Raw genomic sequence first — 21,452 nt, 5'->3', positions numbered from 1 at the left:
AGTTTTTAATTTTTTTTAAATTCCAGAAACTAAAACATTCTGGGGAAGAATTCTGTTTTGTTTTGTTTTGTTTTTGATACAGAGCCTCAAGCTGCAGCACTGGTGGAGTGCTGTAGCATCACAGCTCATAACAACCTCCAACTTCTGGGCTTAAGCGATTCTCCTGCCTCCACCTCCCAAGTAACTAGGACTACAGGTGCCCACCACAAGGCCCAGCTATTTTTTTGTTGCAGCCATCATTGTTGTTTCGCAGGCCCAGGCTAGATTCGAACCCACCCAGCTCAGATGTATGTGGCTGGCGCCTTAGCTGCTGGAGCCACAGGCGCCGAGCCAAGAATTCTGTTTTTTTTGAATTTGTAATAGCAAAAAAAGTTTTATTAACCAAATTGTAAGTTTATTTCTATTCAATTTTACATACACTGTTTCAATCTTTTCCTCAGACTTACATAATGTAATATGAAGGGACTACACAAAAGCATGTGAGATGGACTGTTCTTTTTGGCAAAGGAGAAAATGTTTCATTTTAAATTAGGTTTTAAAATAAAAGATTATAACTTTAATGGGTCATAAAACCATTTTTATCTTTTTTTTTTGCAGTTTTTGGCTGGGGCTGGGTTTGAACCCGCCACCTCCAGTATATGGGGCCAGTGCCCTACTCCTTTGAACCACAGGCACCGCCCGCTTTTGCAAAATCACCTTTATTTAACATCTAAACTTTCAAGGCCGGCCCCATATACCGAGGGTGGCGGGTTCAAACCTGGCCCCAGCCAAACTGCAACAAAAAATAGCTGAGCATTGTGGTGGGTGCCTGTGGTCAGAGCTACTCGGGAGGCTGGCAAGAGAATTGCCTAAGCCCAAGAGCTGGAGGTTGCTGTGAGGTGTGATGCCACAGCACTCTACCACGGGTGACAAAGTGAGACTCTATCTCTTAAAAAAAGAAAAAAATATATATTTATATACATGAAAATGCAACATATCAAAGACTGAGTAAAATATTCTCTATTTTTAAAATGATGCTAATATATTCACATTTTAAAAATGATGCTAACTATCCCATTTAATCTTTAAGAAATGCATAGTTCCTTACATGTGTTATTAACTAGAACAACTCAGAAGCACCAACATTAACAAAGAAAATATCATCTCCCAAATGAGGATATAAAAATAATTTATTTTCCAGGTTTCATTTCATAAGGATAAATCACTCAGTAGCTCTTTTTACACTGATCCACCTAATCTTTGAATATAGTAAACAACATTAAAATCTCGATGAGTGTATGTATTACTGACATTTCAACTTTAGCCTTACTAGTTTTTTTTACTGCATTTCAGTTTCAACCACTCCTCTATAAGTTATTTAATAATACTTTAAGAATTCAAGTTAACAATTTTATGAAACATTGATATTTGTTGCAGCTGAGAATTCCTTATAACTGCCTCTCTACTTTTTGGTACACATTTTAAAATTTTCATTAATTACTTTATTAAAAACTTTTTAAATTTTTCAAAAATCAAGTTATCTATTTATTACAAACTACTCTTTAAAATATCTGTCACTTTCAACTCAATTGAATGTATACAATAAAATTTTTAAAGATTCTGAAGTCTTCTTTAAGGAAAATGAAATAATCAGATTTAAGGAGGTCATATAATTTTCAGATTTGATTTAAAATGAGAAAGCTAGAAGATTACCACATGAACTGCCATGTGAGTTGTGGCAGTTTTGAGCCCAGGGCCTTATGAAACATATATAACCCTTATGTCTCTTTCTTGACCTACTAAAATACCATGGCCCCAATGAAAAAAAAATATTTTTTCTAGTGTGGTAGTGATTAAAATAGTCAGTGGATTGAAAACAAAAGCCAAGGAAAGTTGTAAGGAAAAGCACTATCATTACAAATAAACAAACTTCAAAGCATTTTTTAATTTGCCAAACATTCAAAATTTTAGGCTTAGGCTTGGCGCCTGTAGCACAGCGGTTACAGCGGTGGCCACATGCACCAAGGATAGTAGGTTTGAACCCAGCCTAGCCAGGTAAACAACACTGACAACTGCACAAAAAAATAGCCGGGTACTGTGGCAGGCACCTGTATTCCCAGCTACTTTGGAGGCTGAGACAAGAGAATTGCTTAAGCCCAAGAGTTTGAAGTTGCTGTGAGCTGTGAAGCCATAGCACTCTACCGAGGGCGACATAGTAACACTCTGTCTCAAAATAAAAAAAAAAAAAATTTAGGCTTAAAGGTAATTTTAGATACTTAAAACTTTAAATTTCTTTCACACAATGACATCTTACAAATCACCACTGACAGTTTACCTTTGTGGAGATGCAGGAGGGCTGTGAGACTTTGATGCTGAGGGGAAAGGTTGCTTCTTCAGTGCCTGCATAAGATTGGGTTTATATTCTGGATCGACACACCATAAGGAACCTTTCCCATTAACCTAGAATAAAATACATAAAAATGAAATTACATGAAACCTACACACATAAACAGTGTCTGAATGCTTTTAATAAAGTTGTAAGGGGAAAAATCCTCTACTACTTTTTAAAACATACACAAATGTTCATGGGAGCTGGCTGCTTGCATTGTAGGGGCAAAATGCTAATTGTCCCTAATCATCAGAGAAATGCAAATCAAAACCACCTTCAGATATCACCTAACCCCAGTAAGAATAACCCATAAAGTTCCAAAGCTGCAGATCTGGCGTGATTGTGGAGAGAAGGGAACAATTTTACACTGTTGGATGGGACTGCAAACTAATATAGCCTCTTTAGAAAGAAGTATGGAGAATCCTCAAAAAGCTAAAAGTAGACCTTCCATTTGATCCCACAATCCCATTACGAGGTATCTACCCAGAAGAAAAAAAATAATTTTACCATAAGGACATTTGTACTAGAATGCTTATCACAGGTCAATTTACGATTGCCAAGATGTGAAATCGACTTAAGTGTCCATCAACCCATGAATGGATTCATAAAATATGTTATATGCATAACACAAAATACTATGCAGCCATTAAAAAGATGGGAGACGTTACATCTTTTGTATTACCCTGGATGGAGGTGAAGAACATTCTCCTCTGTAAAGTATCAGAAGAATAGAAAAACAACTATCCAATGTACTCAATACTAATATGAAACCAGTAGATGAATAACTACATGCCCACCCAAGAGAAAAATACAATTAAATTCAAGTGGGGCAGAAGGGGAAGAGAGGGAGATTGATGTGCTCTCACTTAATGGGCACAATGTTGGGGGTATGCGGCACACCTCCCGAGTGAAGGGCTCAACTATAACTTGGACTTTAACAAACACAAACAACGTAACCTAATTGTACCCTCATATTAATAGGGAAAAAAATAGTAAAAAAAAAAAAAAAGTTACCATGTGATATACAAAATTTCCTCCAACAAGATTAGCAAGGTTCAAACTGTTACTAATTTCTGGTTTTATATAATGCTGTTTCTGTTTTAAAAATCTGTCTTTTGAGTTACACTTTACAACTACATTAGCAATTATTTAGACAATAAAATTTTCTTTTTTCCTGTTTCCTTACTCCTTTTTGCTTGTATGAAATTCTATTATAAAAGTTTAGTGTGCTGATCTCCAGGGCCCTTTCATTTCCCAAACTCTTTTACTATTACTGAGGCTCTTTTATCTCTGAATACTGTATCATAATTTTTATAGTAGAATGGCATAATGAAAGAACCCTCTGGTTCCATGGATTCTCAAAAACAGGAATCCTAATCAATGTTTATTGATTGGCTATGTAATACATTGGGAAAATCATTTAATCTTCGAGAGTCAGTCCTCTCATTCACATTTTACCCACAAAATAAAACTCCATTGCAGGCCATTTTACTGACTTGTAATGAGATTCAAATAAGGCCATTTATATGCGAGTGACACAGAGCTGCAAAATAAGTGAATACTGAGAGGTTATTCTAAAACTGGAATATAGTAAAAGGTTTTACTACATGTTGGTTAAAGACCAGTATATTCCTATCCCTTTACTTCCCAGAGAGAATTTATTTAAAAAATCAACAAGAACAAAAATCAATTAATTCTGAATAAAGTATAAAAGCTAGGTAGTAAATAACAACGAATAAAATAAATTTAGATGATAAAAAAACCTCAAGTATAGCAATTGAGTATAAGGCAGATTAATTCCTAACAATTTAAATATATAGGGGAAAAAACATGGGTGTCATATTACACTGCCATGCAGAGAAAAACGCACCAGATTATCAGGTGAAACATTCTGCTGGAGTTCAGCAGCAAGATACCACATAACCTACACTAAACAAGTATTTGACATTTTGATTTTTTTCAAAAAAGATTAAGTCTTACAATTGTATTTTTGGATACGTAGGTATATATGTTCAGTCACCTGGCCCAAATGATAACTGTCTTTTGAAGGCAGGGAAATAAAACTTTAAAATGCTGGTATGCACAATATACTTTGCTGGTATGCACAAGCTAATTCAGTTTTATAAGGAAAAGATACACATGAATTTTTTTCATACACTCGACAATTATTTTAACAATTCTTGCCATGGTCTACTTTGGTATTCCTGAGATTATGCTCCCATAAAGTATTTAGTTCAAGTCTACTTTTCAAATTCTACTGTGAGAGGATTGCAAATTGTTTTGATCACAGTAGAATTGTTATTTCCTTGAAATAGAAAATTAAAAGAACAAGTATGGAAAACTTGCAGTTTCAGGGCAGTTAAGTATCTTGAGTATGGTTTCAAATAACAGTCTGGTTCATGTTACCATGGCAGCATTTCCTTTCACTGAGTCTATTCGTGAACTATCATGAACAAGAGATAAAATTATGTTATTTGCTAATCTATGCTTAAGAGTTTACAGCAAAAAGGAACTTATTTTCAATTCTCACTTAAGAAATTAAAAACTCTGTCTCTACGCTATTGTGCTTAGATGACAGAACACAAATAATAGTTTTAGAATTAAGTATTGTGTTAAACTAAATCTGCTTGTAACAAAATAAATCTTTTGTGTAATGGAAACAGGAAATGTGTATTCTCTCATTTACTATTTTGCATTTTGGAACTCTAAGGCTTCTAGACTTATTTGGTAGAAAACTACTGAAGATTTTGAAGAAATAGGGAATATATTAAGAGGTGAACTTTAAAGAGAGTTATCTTAATGTAAGTTGTAAAGGCTAAACTGGAAAAAACCATGTTCATTATTCCTGAAATGTTTTGTCTTTGCTCTGTTAGAGTCTCCTACCCGGTCTATCTACCTTTTCAGTGGCTTTTAGAACCTCTGAATTAACAAGAGTTAACTGATTACAATTGTCATAAACTAGGCAACGTTTTAATTCCATGTTTCTCAGCTAAAATCTCATTTATAATGTTTTAGCTGAGCTTTATAAAAATTTAGAAAAGTGGACGTAAGACTTAGATGTTAACACTGAAAACAAAGCCAGAACCAAACCAAACTGAACCAAAACAAAACACCACATCTAACTTTTGTAATTTTAAAATCCTGAGACAAATAAACAGATTTTTAGACCTGTCTTTTGAGAAAAGTAAAAATGGTATGGATGATAGGGAGAAGAAAATCTAACCAGCAGCTGCATCAATTGCTTGGGTATCATTACCACTTTACAGTTTGATCTGGACTTTGCCATCGCATTTTCTTTTGGGGGTTATCATCTCTGGATTACAGCTATTCACGAGAAAAACGCTGTCAAGGTTGCCAAATTCAATTCCAACATTTAATGGAAGAATAACTTACTTCCTTTCCACAAAGTGGAAGAAAAATACTGTCATTTTATCACTGACTCAAGAAGGGTATCAAAAATTAAAAAAAAAAACAAAAACCGTATGTATTCAATGCACTTCTTTCTAAATCTCAAACACTTAAGCAAAATGATCCATTGCTTTTTATATAGACCATCGCCTACTAGTTCCATCCCTCCCACCCTCACTTGTGGTGATAGCTTGCTAATATTTGTCCCAATATATTACGATTTTTACAAATACCCTTGTATTTTTTATTATAAGATGGTTTCTCTTTTTATCAAATTCTAGACCAGTGGTTCTCAACCTGTGAGGGTTGCAACCCACAAGAACTGTATTAAAGGGCTGCGGCGTTAGGAAGGTTGAGAACCACTGTTGTAGACTGTATCCTTTTGCATCCTCTAGCTCTTACTTGCTTAATTCCTTTCTTTGAACGTTCAAAAATGCTCAGGTTAATTATATAAATATGTACACCTTTAAAAATTATGAACGAAAAAATAGCCGGGCGTTGTGGCGGGCGCCTGTGGTCCCAGCTACTTGGGAGGCTGAGGCAGGAGAATCGCCTAAGCCCAGGAGTTGGAGGTTGCTGTGAGCTGTGTGACGCCACGGCACTCTACCGGAGGGCAATAAAGTGAAACTCTGTCTCTACAAAAAAAAAAAAAAAAAAAAATTATGAACGAGACCAAATCCCTTTTGAGGACTATCACAAACTGCACCACACTGGACATATTATTCTTTAACTTTTATTATAAACAATACTACAGTGAATATTCTTTTTTTTTTTTGAGACAAGAGTCTTACTGTGTTGCCCTTGGTAGAGTACCGTGGTATCACAGCCCACAGCAACCTCAAACTCTTGGGCTTAAGCGAGTCTCTTGCCTTAGCCTCCCGAGTAGCTAAGACTATAGGCACCCGCCACACCCAGCTATTTTTTGGTTGCAACAGTTGTCATTGTTGTTTAGCAGGCCTGGGCCAGGCTCGAATTCGCCAGCTTTGGTGTATGTGGTTGGCGCCCCACTCACTGAGCTATGGGCACCGAGCCGCACAGTGAATATTTTTAAACACATCTTCTAGTGTGCAAGTATGAGAAATAAGAATCCTGCTAGGTCAAAGGACATGTACATTTAAATTCTAACAACTATTTACAGTGTGCCCTCAAGAATAGTTACACTAATTTACATTCCTACTAATGATTTGATGTAATACTATCAATATGTTCTCATGTCTCGCCTAATTTGATACCCAAATATTTTTGCATTCTAATGGATAAAAACCAGGTTTTCTTTTTAATTTGCTTGTACCTGATTACCAGTAAGATGAACATCTTTGCATGCTTATTGGCCATTTGTGTTTCCTCCTCTGGGACCTGCCTGTTCATGTTCTTGCCTATTTTTCTATTAGGTTTTCATTTTCATATTGGATACGTGAGTTTCTTATATACAGTGGTATATTTCTGATTATAAACATATCTTCTCAACTCCACATTTAATGACATGATGAGGGGATGGAAGAGGAGAAAAGGAGAGAAAAGGGGAGAAAAGAGGAGGGGAAAGGAAGAAAAGAGAGGGGAGGAGAAGGAGATGAAGGGTGGGAGGGAAGGAAAGGAAAGCAAAGGAGAAAGAAAGTGGCCCCGCTCTGTAAGCCTACACCTTCCTCTGACTCTGTAAAGCTATCTTTCTCTTTCTCAGTAAACTTTATTTCACTCTTGGGGACAAAAAGAAAAAAAGAAAAAAAAAAGGAAAGGTGAACAAAAGAAAAGAAAGGAAGAGAGGGAGGGAAGAGTTAGCTGTAATAGTGGGTACAACACTCGCTTTATGTGCAATGCATGCTGTAGGGTTCTTTGTAGAGATCCTTTATCAGATTAAGAAAATTTCTTTCTATCCCTAGGTTACTAATCTACTGTGAATGGAAGTTGAATTTGAACACTGCCTTTTCTGCATCCATACAGATGATAATACGAATTTTTTACTTTAATATGTAATGACAGATTATATTAATTCCCATCCTATTATTAAATCAGCCTCACATTTCTGGAATAATATAGCCTGGGAACTATATATATGTACATGTATCTTACTCTGAATATATAGTGCTGGCTTCTGCTTTGTAGTATTTTATTTGGATTTTTGCATCTATATTCATGAATAAGAATGCCTTTTGATCTTCCATTTCTCACACAGTCATTAGTCAAATTTTGGTGTCAAAATCAACACATTAAATAATCTGGAGAATTTAAGACTAGAACTGTTTATTCTGTCATTGCTGGGCAAAATTTAGTTATAAAGCCTTTGGCTTTGATGCTTTCTTGGGGGTAGGGAGGAGTTTTGTGTGTTTGCTTTACTAGTAATTCAATTTTTTCAATTACAGGATTATTTGATTTTCTACTTTTCCTTTAGTTTTGCAAAGTTGTATTTTCCTAGGTATTGTTAATGTAATCAAAATTTTCAAATACACCTTCATAAAATTGTTCATATCACCCTTTTTACAGCATATAAACTTGCCACCCCCTTTACATTCCTAATATTATCTATCTATGCCTTTCTGTTTTGTTCTTAACCAATTTAATAGAGGTCTGTCGATTCTATTAGAATTTTTAAAAAACATCTTTTTCTCTGTGTTTATTCTATTTTACATTAGTGTAATGGTCAAGAGCATAGACTATGGAACCAGACTACTGGTTTAAATTCCAACTGTTTATTTACTAGCTGTGTGAGCTTAGGGAAGATACATAAGTTCTATCTAAATGCCCTCACCTATTGAAGAAGAATGGTTGTAACAGTACTTACAGCTCATGCAGTTAGTATTAAATGTGTTCATAAATATAAAATGTAGTCTTCCCTTAGTATAGGTGGGAAATTGGTCCCAGAACCCCTAAGCATACCAAAATCTATGCACACTCATTCCTATAGGTGACCCTGTAGAACCCACACAATTTTGTATTCCATGAATACTGATTTTTTACCTGAATTTGATTGAAACAAAAATCCATGTATAAGTTGCCCCATACAGTTCAATCCTGTGTTGTTCAAGGGTCAACTATACTTCAAACAATACACAGTACAGAGTAAATTATATGAGCATTTGCTATATTATGAGCAGAGCAGTAAGCCAGGTGTGGTGGCTCAGACCTGTAATCCCAGCACTCTGGGAGGCTGAGGCAGGTGGATTTCTGAGCTCATGAGATTGAGACCAGCAAGAGGGAGTCTCTGTCTCTACTAAAAATAGAAAAATTAGCCCAGTATTGTGGAGGGCACCTGTATTCCCAGCAGCTATTCTGGAGGCTGAGGCAAGAGGATCACAGGAACCCAAAGAGACTGAGGTTACTGTGAGTTATGACAACACCACAGCATTCTGCCCAGGGTAACAGAGGGGGACTCTTTCAAAAGGAAGGAAGGGAGGAAGGGAAGAGAATAAAAAAAGCATAGCAATAGTAGTGCTATTTCTTAAAGTCAATTACTAAATTGCATCTAGTACAGAATGCTTCAACAGATGTTTAGTTAGGAGAGTATAGTAAAATGATTAAATGGAGTATTAACACACTTCATAATGTTACCGTTATTATGTAGCAAATTTACTTATCTAACAAATATATACTACAAATAATAAGTCTTAATTTATATGACAAAAGAATTAGAATCCAGGTGGCGCCTGTGGCTCAAGGAGTAGGGCGCCGGTCCCATATGCCGGAGGTGGTGGGTTCAAACCCAGCCCCGGCCAAAAACCAAAAAAAAAAAAAAAAAAAAAAAAAAAAGAATTAGAATCCAATAGAAATGATCTCCAACTTGAAATAAACAAAGAAATACAATTATGATGATATATAGCTTTTCATCAGATTGAAGAAAATTAAAAAAGATACTGCCCAGTGTTATTCAAAGAATGGAAAAAGTGATGTGGAAAAAGCTTTTAGTGGGTAGAATATATTGTTTCAGCCCTTCTGAAAGGCAAACTGACAATACAAATGTATATTAAAAATTTTAATATGCAACAATTTGACTAGAAGAAATCAGACAAGCAATACAATGATTTTCACTGTAGCAGTGTTTATAACAAAAAATTAGAAATGTCCACTTACATGTAGCTATTAAAGAGAATGAAATAAAATATATTAAAGTTTAAAAAAAGTTGAGCTTTTAAAAAGGTTGTAAAACAATCTCTCCTCTCCTTTTCTCTCTCACACACACACATATTTCAGAGGAAGATCTACCCTGGTCCATTAAAATGTGGTTGGAGAGGTAGAATGAACCTTGCTTCCAGCTATAATTATGTTGAAGGGAAGGGGGTGAGTAGGTAGACAACTCAGTAAGTGACCTCAGGGAGTTCACATCCTCCCTAGTGGGAGACACAAACCTGTACCTAACTGTGATATGTACAGGCAGCCCCCAAGTTACAAACATCCAACTTACATACAACTTGCACTTATAAATGAAAGCTTCTACATAGTCCAGTACGATAAGTTACAAACATCCAACTGACATACGACTCACTTAATGGAGGCTATTACAGATTATAGGTAAATGTACCTTTTCAACTTACATAAGTTCAACTTAAGAACACCCTACAGAACCTATCTCTTTCATAACCCAATGGCTCCCTATACCATACAAAAGTAATAGACAAAATGCAATAGAATACAAAAGCAAGAAATACTTGAGAGGTGGCTTCTGAGCTGGCTTTGAGGACATGGTATTGCCACAGACAGAGAATTAGGAAAATGTCAAGTAGAAAGAAGGAAGAATATAAGCAAAGACTATTTATAGTATACAGGAATAGCAAGTAGTCTGGTAGGGGTGTAACAGGGGGTAAAGAAGAAAAAAAAGCTGCAAAGACAGGTAAAGGCCAAATAGGAGAGGGCCAGGATAAGTATACAAAGAAGTCTGGATTTTATTTAGTATGTCATATAATTTGCCAAAGTTTTCATTTTTCAAAAACTGGACAACAATGAGGCATGCAGGGCTAACTTCACCAAGTCATGTATCTAACTGGGTCTAGGAACATCTGATTTCAATCCTCCATGCTGACTTCTCAATTTATATAATACTTCAATTTGGTGACAAAGGAGGCAGACTGGAACTAGGCCAAAAGTTCTGATAGACACTGAAAGAAACAGCCAGAATCAAAAAGCAATTCCTAAGAATTCATAGGTGCTCCTGGATACTGTTTTTTCTAGATTCTAACCCATGGCTGTGGAAGTCTTTGCACCTATATAAGACTTTGAACCTTAGAAAGTCTTTCTAAGTCTCAATGTTCAAGTTACAAAATAAGGAAGTTCATTAGGATAGTACACATACCTAATCTAAATTCCTGTCAGATTTAACATTCAAATAATTATGCATTGCCAAGTGCAAGTGCAAGTATTCTAGGTGACTCAGATTTCTAGCTTAGAATCCTAGACAGAACCTAGAAGAAAAGAGAATAAAGCCCAGTTCTGGATACAATGAAGTTGAGATGGTTCTAGATCTAATAATTATTGAGACAGAGGGTCAAGCTGTCACCCTGGGTAGAGTGCTGTGGCACTACAGCTCACAGCAACCTCAAACTCTTGGGCTTAAGCAATTCTCTTGCCTCAGCCTCCCAAGCAGCTGGGACTACAGGAACCTGCCACAACGCCCGGCTATTTTTGTTGTTGTTGTCGCAGTTGTCATAGTTATTTTAGCTGACCAGGGCCAGGTTCGAACCCGCCAGCCTCAGTGTATGTGGCCGGCATCCTACCCACTGAGCTAGATCTAATAATTAGTTGTAAATTTAGGTCTAGACTTTAGGAGAAAGATCTGAGAGTCATTAGAATATATAAAAGATGGTATATGAAGTTATGAGAATAGATAACATTACCCAGGAAAACACTGAATCAACAAAGACAAAATAGTGACTACGGAAGTTTAAATGAGTGGTAGAAGATGGAGTCCAGGCAAATAAATAGAGAACTAAGTATAATGTTGTACAAGTCAATGAAAAGATGAATTTCTAGAGCAAATCGTATCACATGATGCAGTTTTAGGTTGAATAAGACAGGATTCAATGAATTTAGACATAAGGAGGGCAGTGATTACCAACTATTTAAATCCCACATCTTCATTGACACTATCTCTGTTTACGCGGTACTATTGACTGTAACACTGCTTTAGTAAATAAATTCTACTATTGCTTATGATTCACACTGTTACAAGCCAAATACAGAAAAACCCCCTCACATCACTGGCTTAAAAACTTTCACTGATTTGCCCTCAAAATATAAGTCCAAACAACTTAGCATGCTGTCACCATCCTTTATATTTTAGATTGCTCTACTTTTCTACCCTGTTTTCCTATATTCATCATCCATAGGGAACATACTACTGCCCCAAACTCCATGCAGAATATATGCAGGCTGTCTGGAAAGTATCCTGCCATTGTTAATACTATTTTTCATAGTATACGGCTGGATACTTTCCAGACGGCTCTTGTATTAATGCCCTTTGGTTTATGATGCCCCTTCATACATCTCCACCTGCAGAAAACTTGTTCTTTTCTTCAAAGTGCCCTTCAAAAGCCAACTTTTCCATAAAATTTTCCCAAATCTATAAGGTAACACTTATCTCCTCTGTGATCAGTAAGCTTTTTGCTCATGCTGCCATTATTATATTTCTTTCTGTTTTGTACTATAGTTAACTATTTACCTTCTTACTTACTTACTAAAAGTTAAAACTCCAAGTTGGGAACCATCTCAGAATGCCCACTATACTTCACCTACATTGGACTTGCAATAAATTCACTTACTTTATTTACATATTATATCTCTTATTTGGCTGAATCTCTCACCCCCACATACATGTAATATTTTTCCAAATTCCATATGCCTCGATCTAAAGTCTGGTTCCAAAATGTATACACTTTTCCTCAGTACAACTTTCAGCAATATTAGAATTTCACACGTATTATCACAGTAGAACCACAAGATAACTACTATAATTTTGTTGAGTGATTTATCACTTAAAAGTTCTTTCTTTAGAGAAACACCTTTACACAGTCTTTACACCAATGATCAGGTGATCCTATCAGCTGATATATTAAGAAAGGAGGTATACTGAGCTCAAAAAGCCAATATAATAAATTCCTAATTTGTAAGTTTTAAGTTGCTCGTTCACTGTTCATGGTAATTCCCATTTTTGACAAGTGATGAAAAAATTTTATTTTACTCAACAGGACTTAATGTTTAAAATAGCGTATATAGTAAAGTGAACCCTAACCCCATTTCACATTAAAAAAAATTTTGTACTACTATGGCAAGCAGCTCCCTCCACCCTACGGCCCCTACTTCCTGGTATTTATATCCTTCTGTAATCTCTTCCACTTAGGTGCAGGGCTGGATCAAGTCACTTCCTTCTACTGAACCAAACAGGGCAAAAAATGATAGGGGAATGTTGCTTCCCAGATTGGATTACAAAATACTGGGACTTCTGTTCTGGATTCTCTCTCTGGATCTTCTCACTTGCTTGATCTGATGACCTCAGATGCCTCCTTGTTAGATGTCTGATGCAGAGCTCCATGTGGCAAAGAACTGAGCAGGATTCCATTAAACATAGCAAAGAACTGAGGCCTTTGATGTAACAACCTAGAGAAATTGAATCCTGAAAATAACCACATGAGGGAGCTTAGAAGCATATCCTTTCCTATTTGAAACTTTTGACTACTGCCCCAGCCAAAATCTTGACTGCAGCCTTATAAGAGACCCAGAGTAGAGAATAATTTTTTTTTTTTGAGACAGAATCTCACTTTGTCGCCCTTGGTAGAGTGCCGTGGTGTCAGAGCTCAAGTGATACTCTTGCCTCAGTTTTTCGTTTTTAGTACAGATGGGGTCTCACTCTTGCTCAGGCTGGTCTTGAACTAGTGAGTTCAAGTGATCTACCCTCCTTGGCCTCCCAGAGTATTAGGATTACAGGCAGGAGCTGCCGCACCTGGCCCAAAGCAGAGAATTTTGCTAAGTCATGCTACGTTGTTAACCCACAGAGAAGGCAGATAATGCTATTGCTAAGCCAGGCACACTGGCTCATGCCTATAACCCTAGCCCTCTGGACTGCCCTGAGCTCGCAAGTTTGAGTCCAGCCTGAGCCAGAGTGAGACCCCCATCTCTAAAAATAGCCAGGCGTTGTGGTGGGTGCCTGTAGTCCCAGCTACTTGGGAGGTTGAGGCAAGAGAATCACTTAAGCCCAAGAGTTAGAGGTTGCTGTGAGCTATGATTTATAAAAAAAATAAATAAATAAACATTATTGCTTTAAGACATGCAATTTAGGGGTAATTTTTTTATATAGCAATAGATCAATAGACAATACAATTTCCTTGAAGTTAGCTTTAACATGATGATGTGTTCTACAGTTTTGCTGTTCAAGGTGTCCATGGATCAGCAGCATTAGGATCATCTGGAAGTCTGTTAGAAATGAGAGGGAGGGGTGGGGAAAGGAAGAGCAGAGAGAGGGAAGGAGGAAGGGGGTGGGGCCTTGGTGTGTGCCACACCTTTCGGGGACAAGACACCATTGCAAAAGGGACTTTACCTAACAAATGCAATCAGTGTAACCTGGCGTATTGTACCTTCGATGAATCCCCAACAATAAAAAAAAAAAAGAAAAAAATACATATATTAAATAAATAAATGAAATCAGGCATTTTAAACAAAAAAAAAAAAATGAGAACCTCACTCCCCACCATAGATTTACGGAATCAGAACCTACATTTTAACAAGATTTTCGGGTAATCAGTATATATATTCAAGTTTGAACAGTACTCACCTAGAAAATCCATTAGTTACCTAAAAATAAAATTACTTGCTTTTATAAGTTTTATTCTAAATAAGAATAGGAAAGTTCTGTTGGCTCAGCGTCTGTAGCTCAGTGGTTAGGGTGCTGGCCACATAAACGGGGGCTGGTGGGTTGGAGCCCAGCCTGAGCCTGCTAAACAACAATGATAACAACAAACAAACAAATAGCCGGTGTTGTGGTGGATGCCTGTAGTCCCAATTACTTGGGAGGCTAAGGCAAGAGAATGGCTTAAGCCCAAGAGTTGGAGGTTGCTGTGAACTGTGACGCCAGAGCACTCTACCAAGGGTGACGTAGTGACATTCTGTCTCAAAAAAAAAAAGAAAAATAGAAAGAAAGAAAAAAGAAAGTTCTGTTACACTCAGGATACAGAAAGCCACAAGAAAACATCACTCTTAAGCTAAAAAGAGCTAAAAATGATTTTATACATCATTTTTCTTTTATAAGCCCATCTAAGAGCTAAGGCTGCATGGCAACTAAATGAACTGAATTCTAAAGTATGAATGGGGCCCTGGAGGAGAGATGCAACATATATGAACTGTTTTACCTTTGGGAGAGCATGTAAGAAGTAACAGCCACAAAAGAAGGTAAGAAAAAAACTACCCAAATTTTAATAAATTCTTAAAAGCCAAGCATGAGCTACAGCATAACAGTTTAGAATCCCTGGCATTCCCAACAGGAAGAAAGTCTGCATCCACTAGCCAGCCCTTTCCCATGGGCCTCCATCTGATGCTCCAGAGTAAGACTGTAGGCAGGTCACAAGACCGATGAGAGACCTCATAGGTGAAGACAGATGTGCAGAACCCGCCAAGGTCTGAGGCGAGAGCAAGAATATCAGGCAAAGCTCATCCATGCTTTGGACCTGAAGGAACACAACATGGAGATCAGCTATTGAGTAGGAAAGGCACAAATCTGCCTACACCCTGGACTCTTCTCCAACACAAAGCAAAGCAAAAGTAGTTTGCCACTGATGGAGAGGCAAAATACCTTCCCTACTTCAGCTGCAGGGAAAGGATGGCTGCTGCTGAGAATAAAGTACAAAACCTACTAGCTCTCTTCACACTTCACTGATACTAGGCAATGTGATATGTGCCACTGGGAGAAAGGCAGGAAATCTGCTCATACCCTGATCCTCAGGTGATACAAAGATTTGTTGCCACTAGGACAGGGAGTGGCACTCACTTATGCCCAAGACATCCAACTCAGGCTAAGCAGTTTACCTACCATGATGGGAATAAACAGGATGTTCACCTGAACTCTAGTACAGGACTGCCCAATTAAACTTTCTACAGTGATAGGAATATCTTACATCAATCTATCAGCCACTAGCTGAAATGGATAGTTATCAAAGAGTACAGCTCTAGACTCCATCTATTGAGTAGATGGAGAAATTGCTCCAGGCAGAGAATGCTTCACCCCTGAAGCACAGGCCAGCAGAGACAGTTTAAGACTATGCTAGACACAAAGACAAATAACTCATGACAGAGCTAAAAAAAAGTTGACCCACACAGAGATAAAGAGAAGAATGACAGATAACAGAGACTGGAAAGGGTATATGGGTGGGACAGGGTGGGGATGAAGAGAGGTTGGTGCTGTGGCATCACAACTCACAGCAACCTCCAACTCCTGGGCTCAAGCGATTCTCCTGCCTCCACCTCCCAAGTAGCTGGGACTATAGGCACCCACCACAACACCCGGCTATTTTCAGTTGCAGCCATCATTGTAGTTTGGTGGGCCCAGGCTGGATTCGAACCCACCAGCTCAGGTATATGTGGCTGGCGCCTTAGCCGCTTGAGCCACAGGTGCTGAGCCGAAGAGAGGTTGTTCAATGAGTACCAACATATAGTCAGGCAGAAGGAATAAGTTCTAATGTTTCATAGCTGGCAGAGGAGGATGTATAACAAGACAGTGTATTGTATTTTTAAAAAATATCCAAAAAACTTGAAATGTACTCAACACACAGAAATGATAAATACTCAAGATAGACACCCTAAATATCCTGATTTGATCATCATACATTCTATGTATGATACCAATTCACATGCACGCCATATGTATAAATATCATACATATAACTTTTTTAATTAATAAAAGACTAAAACTGGAGGAGAACCAAGAAACCCACCCTGACCCTTTCAAGAGCCTTATTCCAGATAATAAAAAACAGCAATCTATTGCTGGGAGAGAGGAAAGAGCACAGAGAGAGGTATCCTACTTCTGTCCTGTTCCCAAATGTGGCACAAGCGAAAAGATGGCGCTGTACCAGGAGTACAGAGAAAAAAAATCACCTGATACTCTAGGCCTAACACTAAGCACAAAGTATCAATCAGCTCATCTCTGTAGGAATCTGAAGACAGGTGTACTGAAGGAACTATGGCAACTCAGCACCAAACTGCTCAATTACTAATTAGACTAACCAGTGCTGGTTAACACTAACCTGACAGAGTAGAAACATATTTATTTCTGAGTAGAAATATTATTTACCTCAGTGTCTCACATTCTTTCACCAAAAAAGCCTGACATTCGATCCATAATTATTAAACACACAAAAATAAGAGAAAACACTCAATAAAACCAGATCCAGAGATAGACTAGATAGTGAAATCATCATACAGATATATGATTGATATGTTTATGCATCTATGGGGAATTTTAGCAGAGACAGGGAAACTTACTAAAAAGTCAAATAAAAAAATACTAGAAATTAAAAATACAAAGAAATCCGGGCGGTGTCTGTGGCTCAGTGAGCAGGGCGCCGGCCCCATATACGGAGGGTGGCGGGTTCAAACCCAGCCCTGGCCAAACTGCAACAAAAAAATAGCCGGGCGTTGTGGCAGGTGCCTGTAGTCCCAGCTGCTCAGGAGGCTGAGGCAGGAGAATCACCTAAGCCCAGGAGTTGGAGGTTGCTGTGAGCTGTGTGATGCCACGGCACTCTACCGAGGGCAATAAAGTGAAACTCTGTCTCTACAAAAAAAAAAAAAAAGAAATCCTTCATCAAGTTTATCAGAAGAATGGCCGCTGGCCCCATATGCTGGAGGTGGCAGGTTCAAACCCAGCCCCGGCCAAAAACTGCAAAAACAAAAATGAATGAATGAACATAACAGAGGAAAGAGTGACCTTACAGAAAGATCAATAAAAATTACCCAAATTAAAAGAAAGAGAGAAAGAAAAGACTGGAGAGAGAAGCACAGCAACCACGAGAAAAGACAATAGCAAATGGTGTAATATAATTTTACTCGGAGTCCTAAAAGTAGAAATAAGGCAGAAGAAATTTTAAAGAGAGAATGAACAAAAATGTCCTAAATTTGATGAAGACAATAAACCATATATTTAAGAACCTCCATAAAATCAAAATAGGATAAAAATAAAGAAACACATGTAGGTCCATTATGGTCAAACTTCTGAAAAGTAGTGATCAAGAGGACATCCAGTAAAAAAAGAAATATTACATATACAGTAAAAAAGAATGATAATAGACTTCTCTTCAGACACCATGGAAGCCAAAAGACAACAAATATAGCAACATCTTTAAAAGAAAAAATTATGGCCTGGCATGGTGGCTTACACCTATAATCCCAGCACTTAATCTGAGAGGCCCAGGCAGGCAGATTGCTTGAGCTGAGGAGTTTGAGACCAGCCTGAGCAAGAGTGAGACCCCGTTGTCTATAGTCCCCGAGGACAACAAAGTGAGACTCTGCCTCCAGAGGAGAGAAGGAGGGAGGGCAGAGGAAGGGAGAAGAGGGGAGAAGAATTTTATACTCACCCCCCAATAAAAAAAGTAAAAACAAACAAACCATTACAGCAGCCTTGAACAACAAATGTTAAATAAACTAATCTTAGACAATTTCTGTAAGAGGCAGTTAACAAATAAAATGTTATAATATTATTTGAAGGTAGACTATGATAAATTAAAGATGTATACTAAAAACCATATAGCAACCAATAAAAAACACCAAAAAATAAATGAATAAATAATAAGCCAATAGTAAAGATAAAATTAATCAACCCAAAAGGAGACAGGGAAAGCAGGAAAAAGAACAGATAGACGAATAGAAAGGGCTGAGCGAGGTGGCTCATGCCTGTAATCCTAGCACTCTGGTTGGCAGAGGTGGATGGATTGCCCCGAGCAGCCTGAGCCAGACAGAGACCTCATCTCTAAAAATAGCCAGGTGTTGTGATCAGAGCCTATAGTCCCAGCTCCTTGGGAGGCTGAGGCAAGAGAACAGCTTAAGCCCAAGAGTTTGTGAGGTTGGTAATTATGAGCTGTGACACCACAGCACTCTACCAAGGGCAGCAAAGTGAGACTTTGTCTCAAAAAAAAAAAAAAAAGAAAACAAATAGCAACATAACAGATTTAAATCCAATCACATCAATTACATTAACGTAAATGATAGTTTACACTTTGATTATAAGGCAGAGGTTACCACACTGAATAAATAAATATTATGTACTAATATAGGAATACTACAGAAACTAGGAATAGAAAATTGGAACATTAAAGACTAATCTATATACCTAGAGTAGACTGAACATAATTCTGCTAGATTTATATCAATGTAAGCAAATGAACTCATATAAGTAAAATTAGTAAAATACACTGACTTAAGGACATTAAGTAATCTAACTTTTTTTTGTTTTCCTTCATTTCCCCATATTTTAAAGGCTCCAAATTAGTTTGTTCCCCCACCTCAGCAAATATAGCAATGTTCATAAACACTGACCTTTCCATGGCTTCTTTCCACTTTCTGAAAACATTTATTCAGGGACAGATTATGTCGAACAGAATTCTTCCAGCCTGTTGGTGCAGTAGCAAAATATGGGAAACGGTTCAGAATCCAGCTGTAAATTTCTTTGACAGGCAAACATTTATTTGGTGAATGTTCAATAGCCATGTAAATGAGAAGACTAAAGGAGTATGGGGGCTTTGAAGTTGCTGATTTTTTTTCTGGGTTCTGGTAGCAAGATGATCCAAAGGATGGCACATCATCTCCCTCTATGTCATACAACGGACTAACATTTGGAAGATCCTCACTTCCAAGGCTGAAGTTTGTTAGAAGATTAGTACTTTCATGAAGCCAGTTCAAGTTTGTAAGTTCATCATCTGCTGACTCACTGTCCACTACAGTGGCCTTTGGCCTGGCAGCATCAACAGCTTCAGGCAGACTTCCCATTTTGTAAATCTGGCTTAATCCTGCAACCTTTTCGGCTCCTGGGGTTTCAGCTCTCTTATCTGGAGTCATTCCAATTACTGGACCCATTTACTCTTCTTAAAGTCTGCAATAAAGGAAACAATAATTAATGTAATTCTAAAAATTCTTAAACTCTGGGAAAAAGAAAATATGAATTTAAAAATTCTCAAATGAAAGAAATTTTACAATCAATTATCCCACATAATATTTAAGTACAATATATGTATAATGAAAATACTACTGGTCATAATACTGGGAACATAACTTATTTCCTATTATTTGAAATGGCTGTAAATAAAACGCAGCTTTCTAGTACCATACGTATGGGTGATACTAACAAAATTGATAATATAATTTAAATTTAAATTAGTAAATACCTAGCCCCATGGTAATCACCTAAGAAGCAGTGACTATTATTATTTAAAATGAAAAGACTGGATGGCACCTGTGGCCCAGGGGGGCAGGGCGCCAGCCTCATATATCGAGGGTGATGGGTTCAAACCTGGCCCCAGGCAAACTGCAACAAAAATACAGCCAGGTGTTGTGGCCGGTACCTGTAGTCCCAGCTACTCAGGAGGCTGCGGCAAGAGAATCGCCTAAGCCCAGGAATTGGAGATTACTGTGAGCTGTGTGATGCCATGGCACTCTACTGAGGACGACAAAGTGAGACTCTGTCTCTACAAAAATAAAATAAATAGGGCAGCCCCTGTGGCTCAAAGGAGTAGAGCGCTGGCCCCATATGTTGGAGGTGGCGGGTTCAAACCCAGCCCCGGCCAAAAACTGAAAAAAAAAAAAAATGATAATAATAAAATAAATAAATAAAATAAAATGAAAAGACTTTGAATTATAAGACTTTATAATCTATACAACTTAAGAATCTATAATTTTGCTATAATAATCATACATATGGCTCCATCCTAAAAACAAATTTGAAATATTTAAGCAATATTCCATATAAAGCCTTTCCTCACATATGAAATATTTAATATAAGTGATAAACCATTTCTAATAATTGTATGGCATATCATATTAAAAAGAAATAATATATTTTTTTATTTTTGAGACGTAACAATTATATATGGGGTACAAGTGATATTTTAATACATTACACAGTATGTGTATTGTGAAAGGATTAAATCAGTTTAATTAACATATCTGTCACCTTACATATTTATTTTACTTTGTGAGAACATTTAAAATTTACTTTTTTAGAAATTTTAAAATATATAATACATTATTAACTATTATCACCATGCTATCCAACAGATCACTAGAACTCATTCTCCCTGTGTGGATGAAATTTTATAGCCTTTGACTAACATCTCTCTCCTTTCCCTGTCCACCTCCCCCCGACTGTCAGTATCTGGTAACCACCATTCTAAGTCTCTACTTCCATGAGTCTGACAAGATAACATTTCTTATTTGTTAAATTCATTATCAGCTAAATTTACTATAACTATTATTTCTTTTATAAACATCAGTATTTTCAACTTTTTTTTTTTCCAGTTTTTTTGGCTGGGGCCGGGTTTGAACCTGCCACCTCTGGTATATGGGGCCAGCACCCTACTCCTTGAGCCACAGGTGCTGCCCAGTATTTTCAACTCTTATTCTATATCATCTTATCAAGTACAGACATTTCAAGGCTGACATTCTCTTAGTGAAGTTTGAACTGTCACTGTATTTTCAAACAAAGGGAAATAAAGCTGTTTCT

General features: G+C 37.2%; 1 protein-coding gene across 8 annotated transcripts in view; it reads right to left on the bottom strand.

Moving 5' to 3' along the window:
- Positions 1-21,452, bottom strand: part of FOXN2 (forkhead box N2) — a 96,070-nt gene that overhangs the window by 18,240 nt on the left and 56,378 nt on the right. For all 8 annotated transcript variants that reach the window (XM_053588543.1, XM_053588541.1, XM_053588546.1 and 5 more), the window contains 2 exons: positions 19,274-19,826; positions 2,315-2,439 (listed from right to left, as the gene is read on the bottom strand). In XM_053588543.1, the coding sequence (XP_053444518.1) occupies positions 2,315-2,439; positions 19,274-19,810 (662 nt within the window). In that variant the 5' untranslated portion in view covers positions 19,811-19,826. The remainder of the gene's footprint in view (positions 1-2,314; positions 2,440-19,273; positions 19,827-21,452) is intronic.

The sequence above is a fragment of the Nycticebus coucang genome, chromosome 4 (genome assembly GCF_027406575.1).
Source record: "Nycticebus coucang isolate mNycCou1 chromosome 4, mNycCou1.pri, whole genome shotgun sequence".
In the NCBI taxonomy this organism is placed as follows: domain Eukaryota; kingdom Metazoa; phylum Chordata; class Mammalia; order Primates; family Lorisidae; genus Nycticebus; species Nycticebus coucang.
The sequence above is the reverse complement of the archived record's forward strand: the minus strand, read 5'-3'. Positions and strand labels throughout refer to the sequence as shown.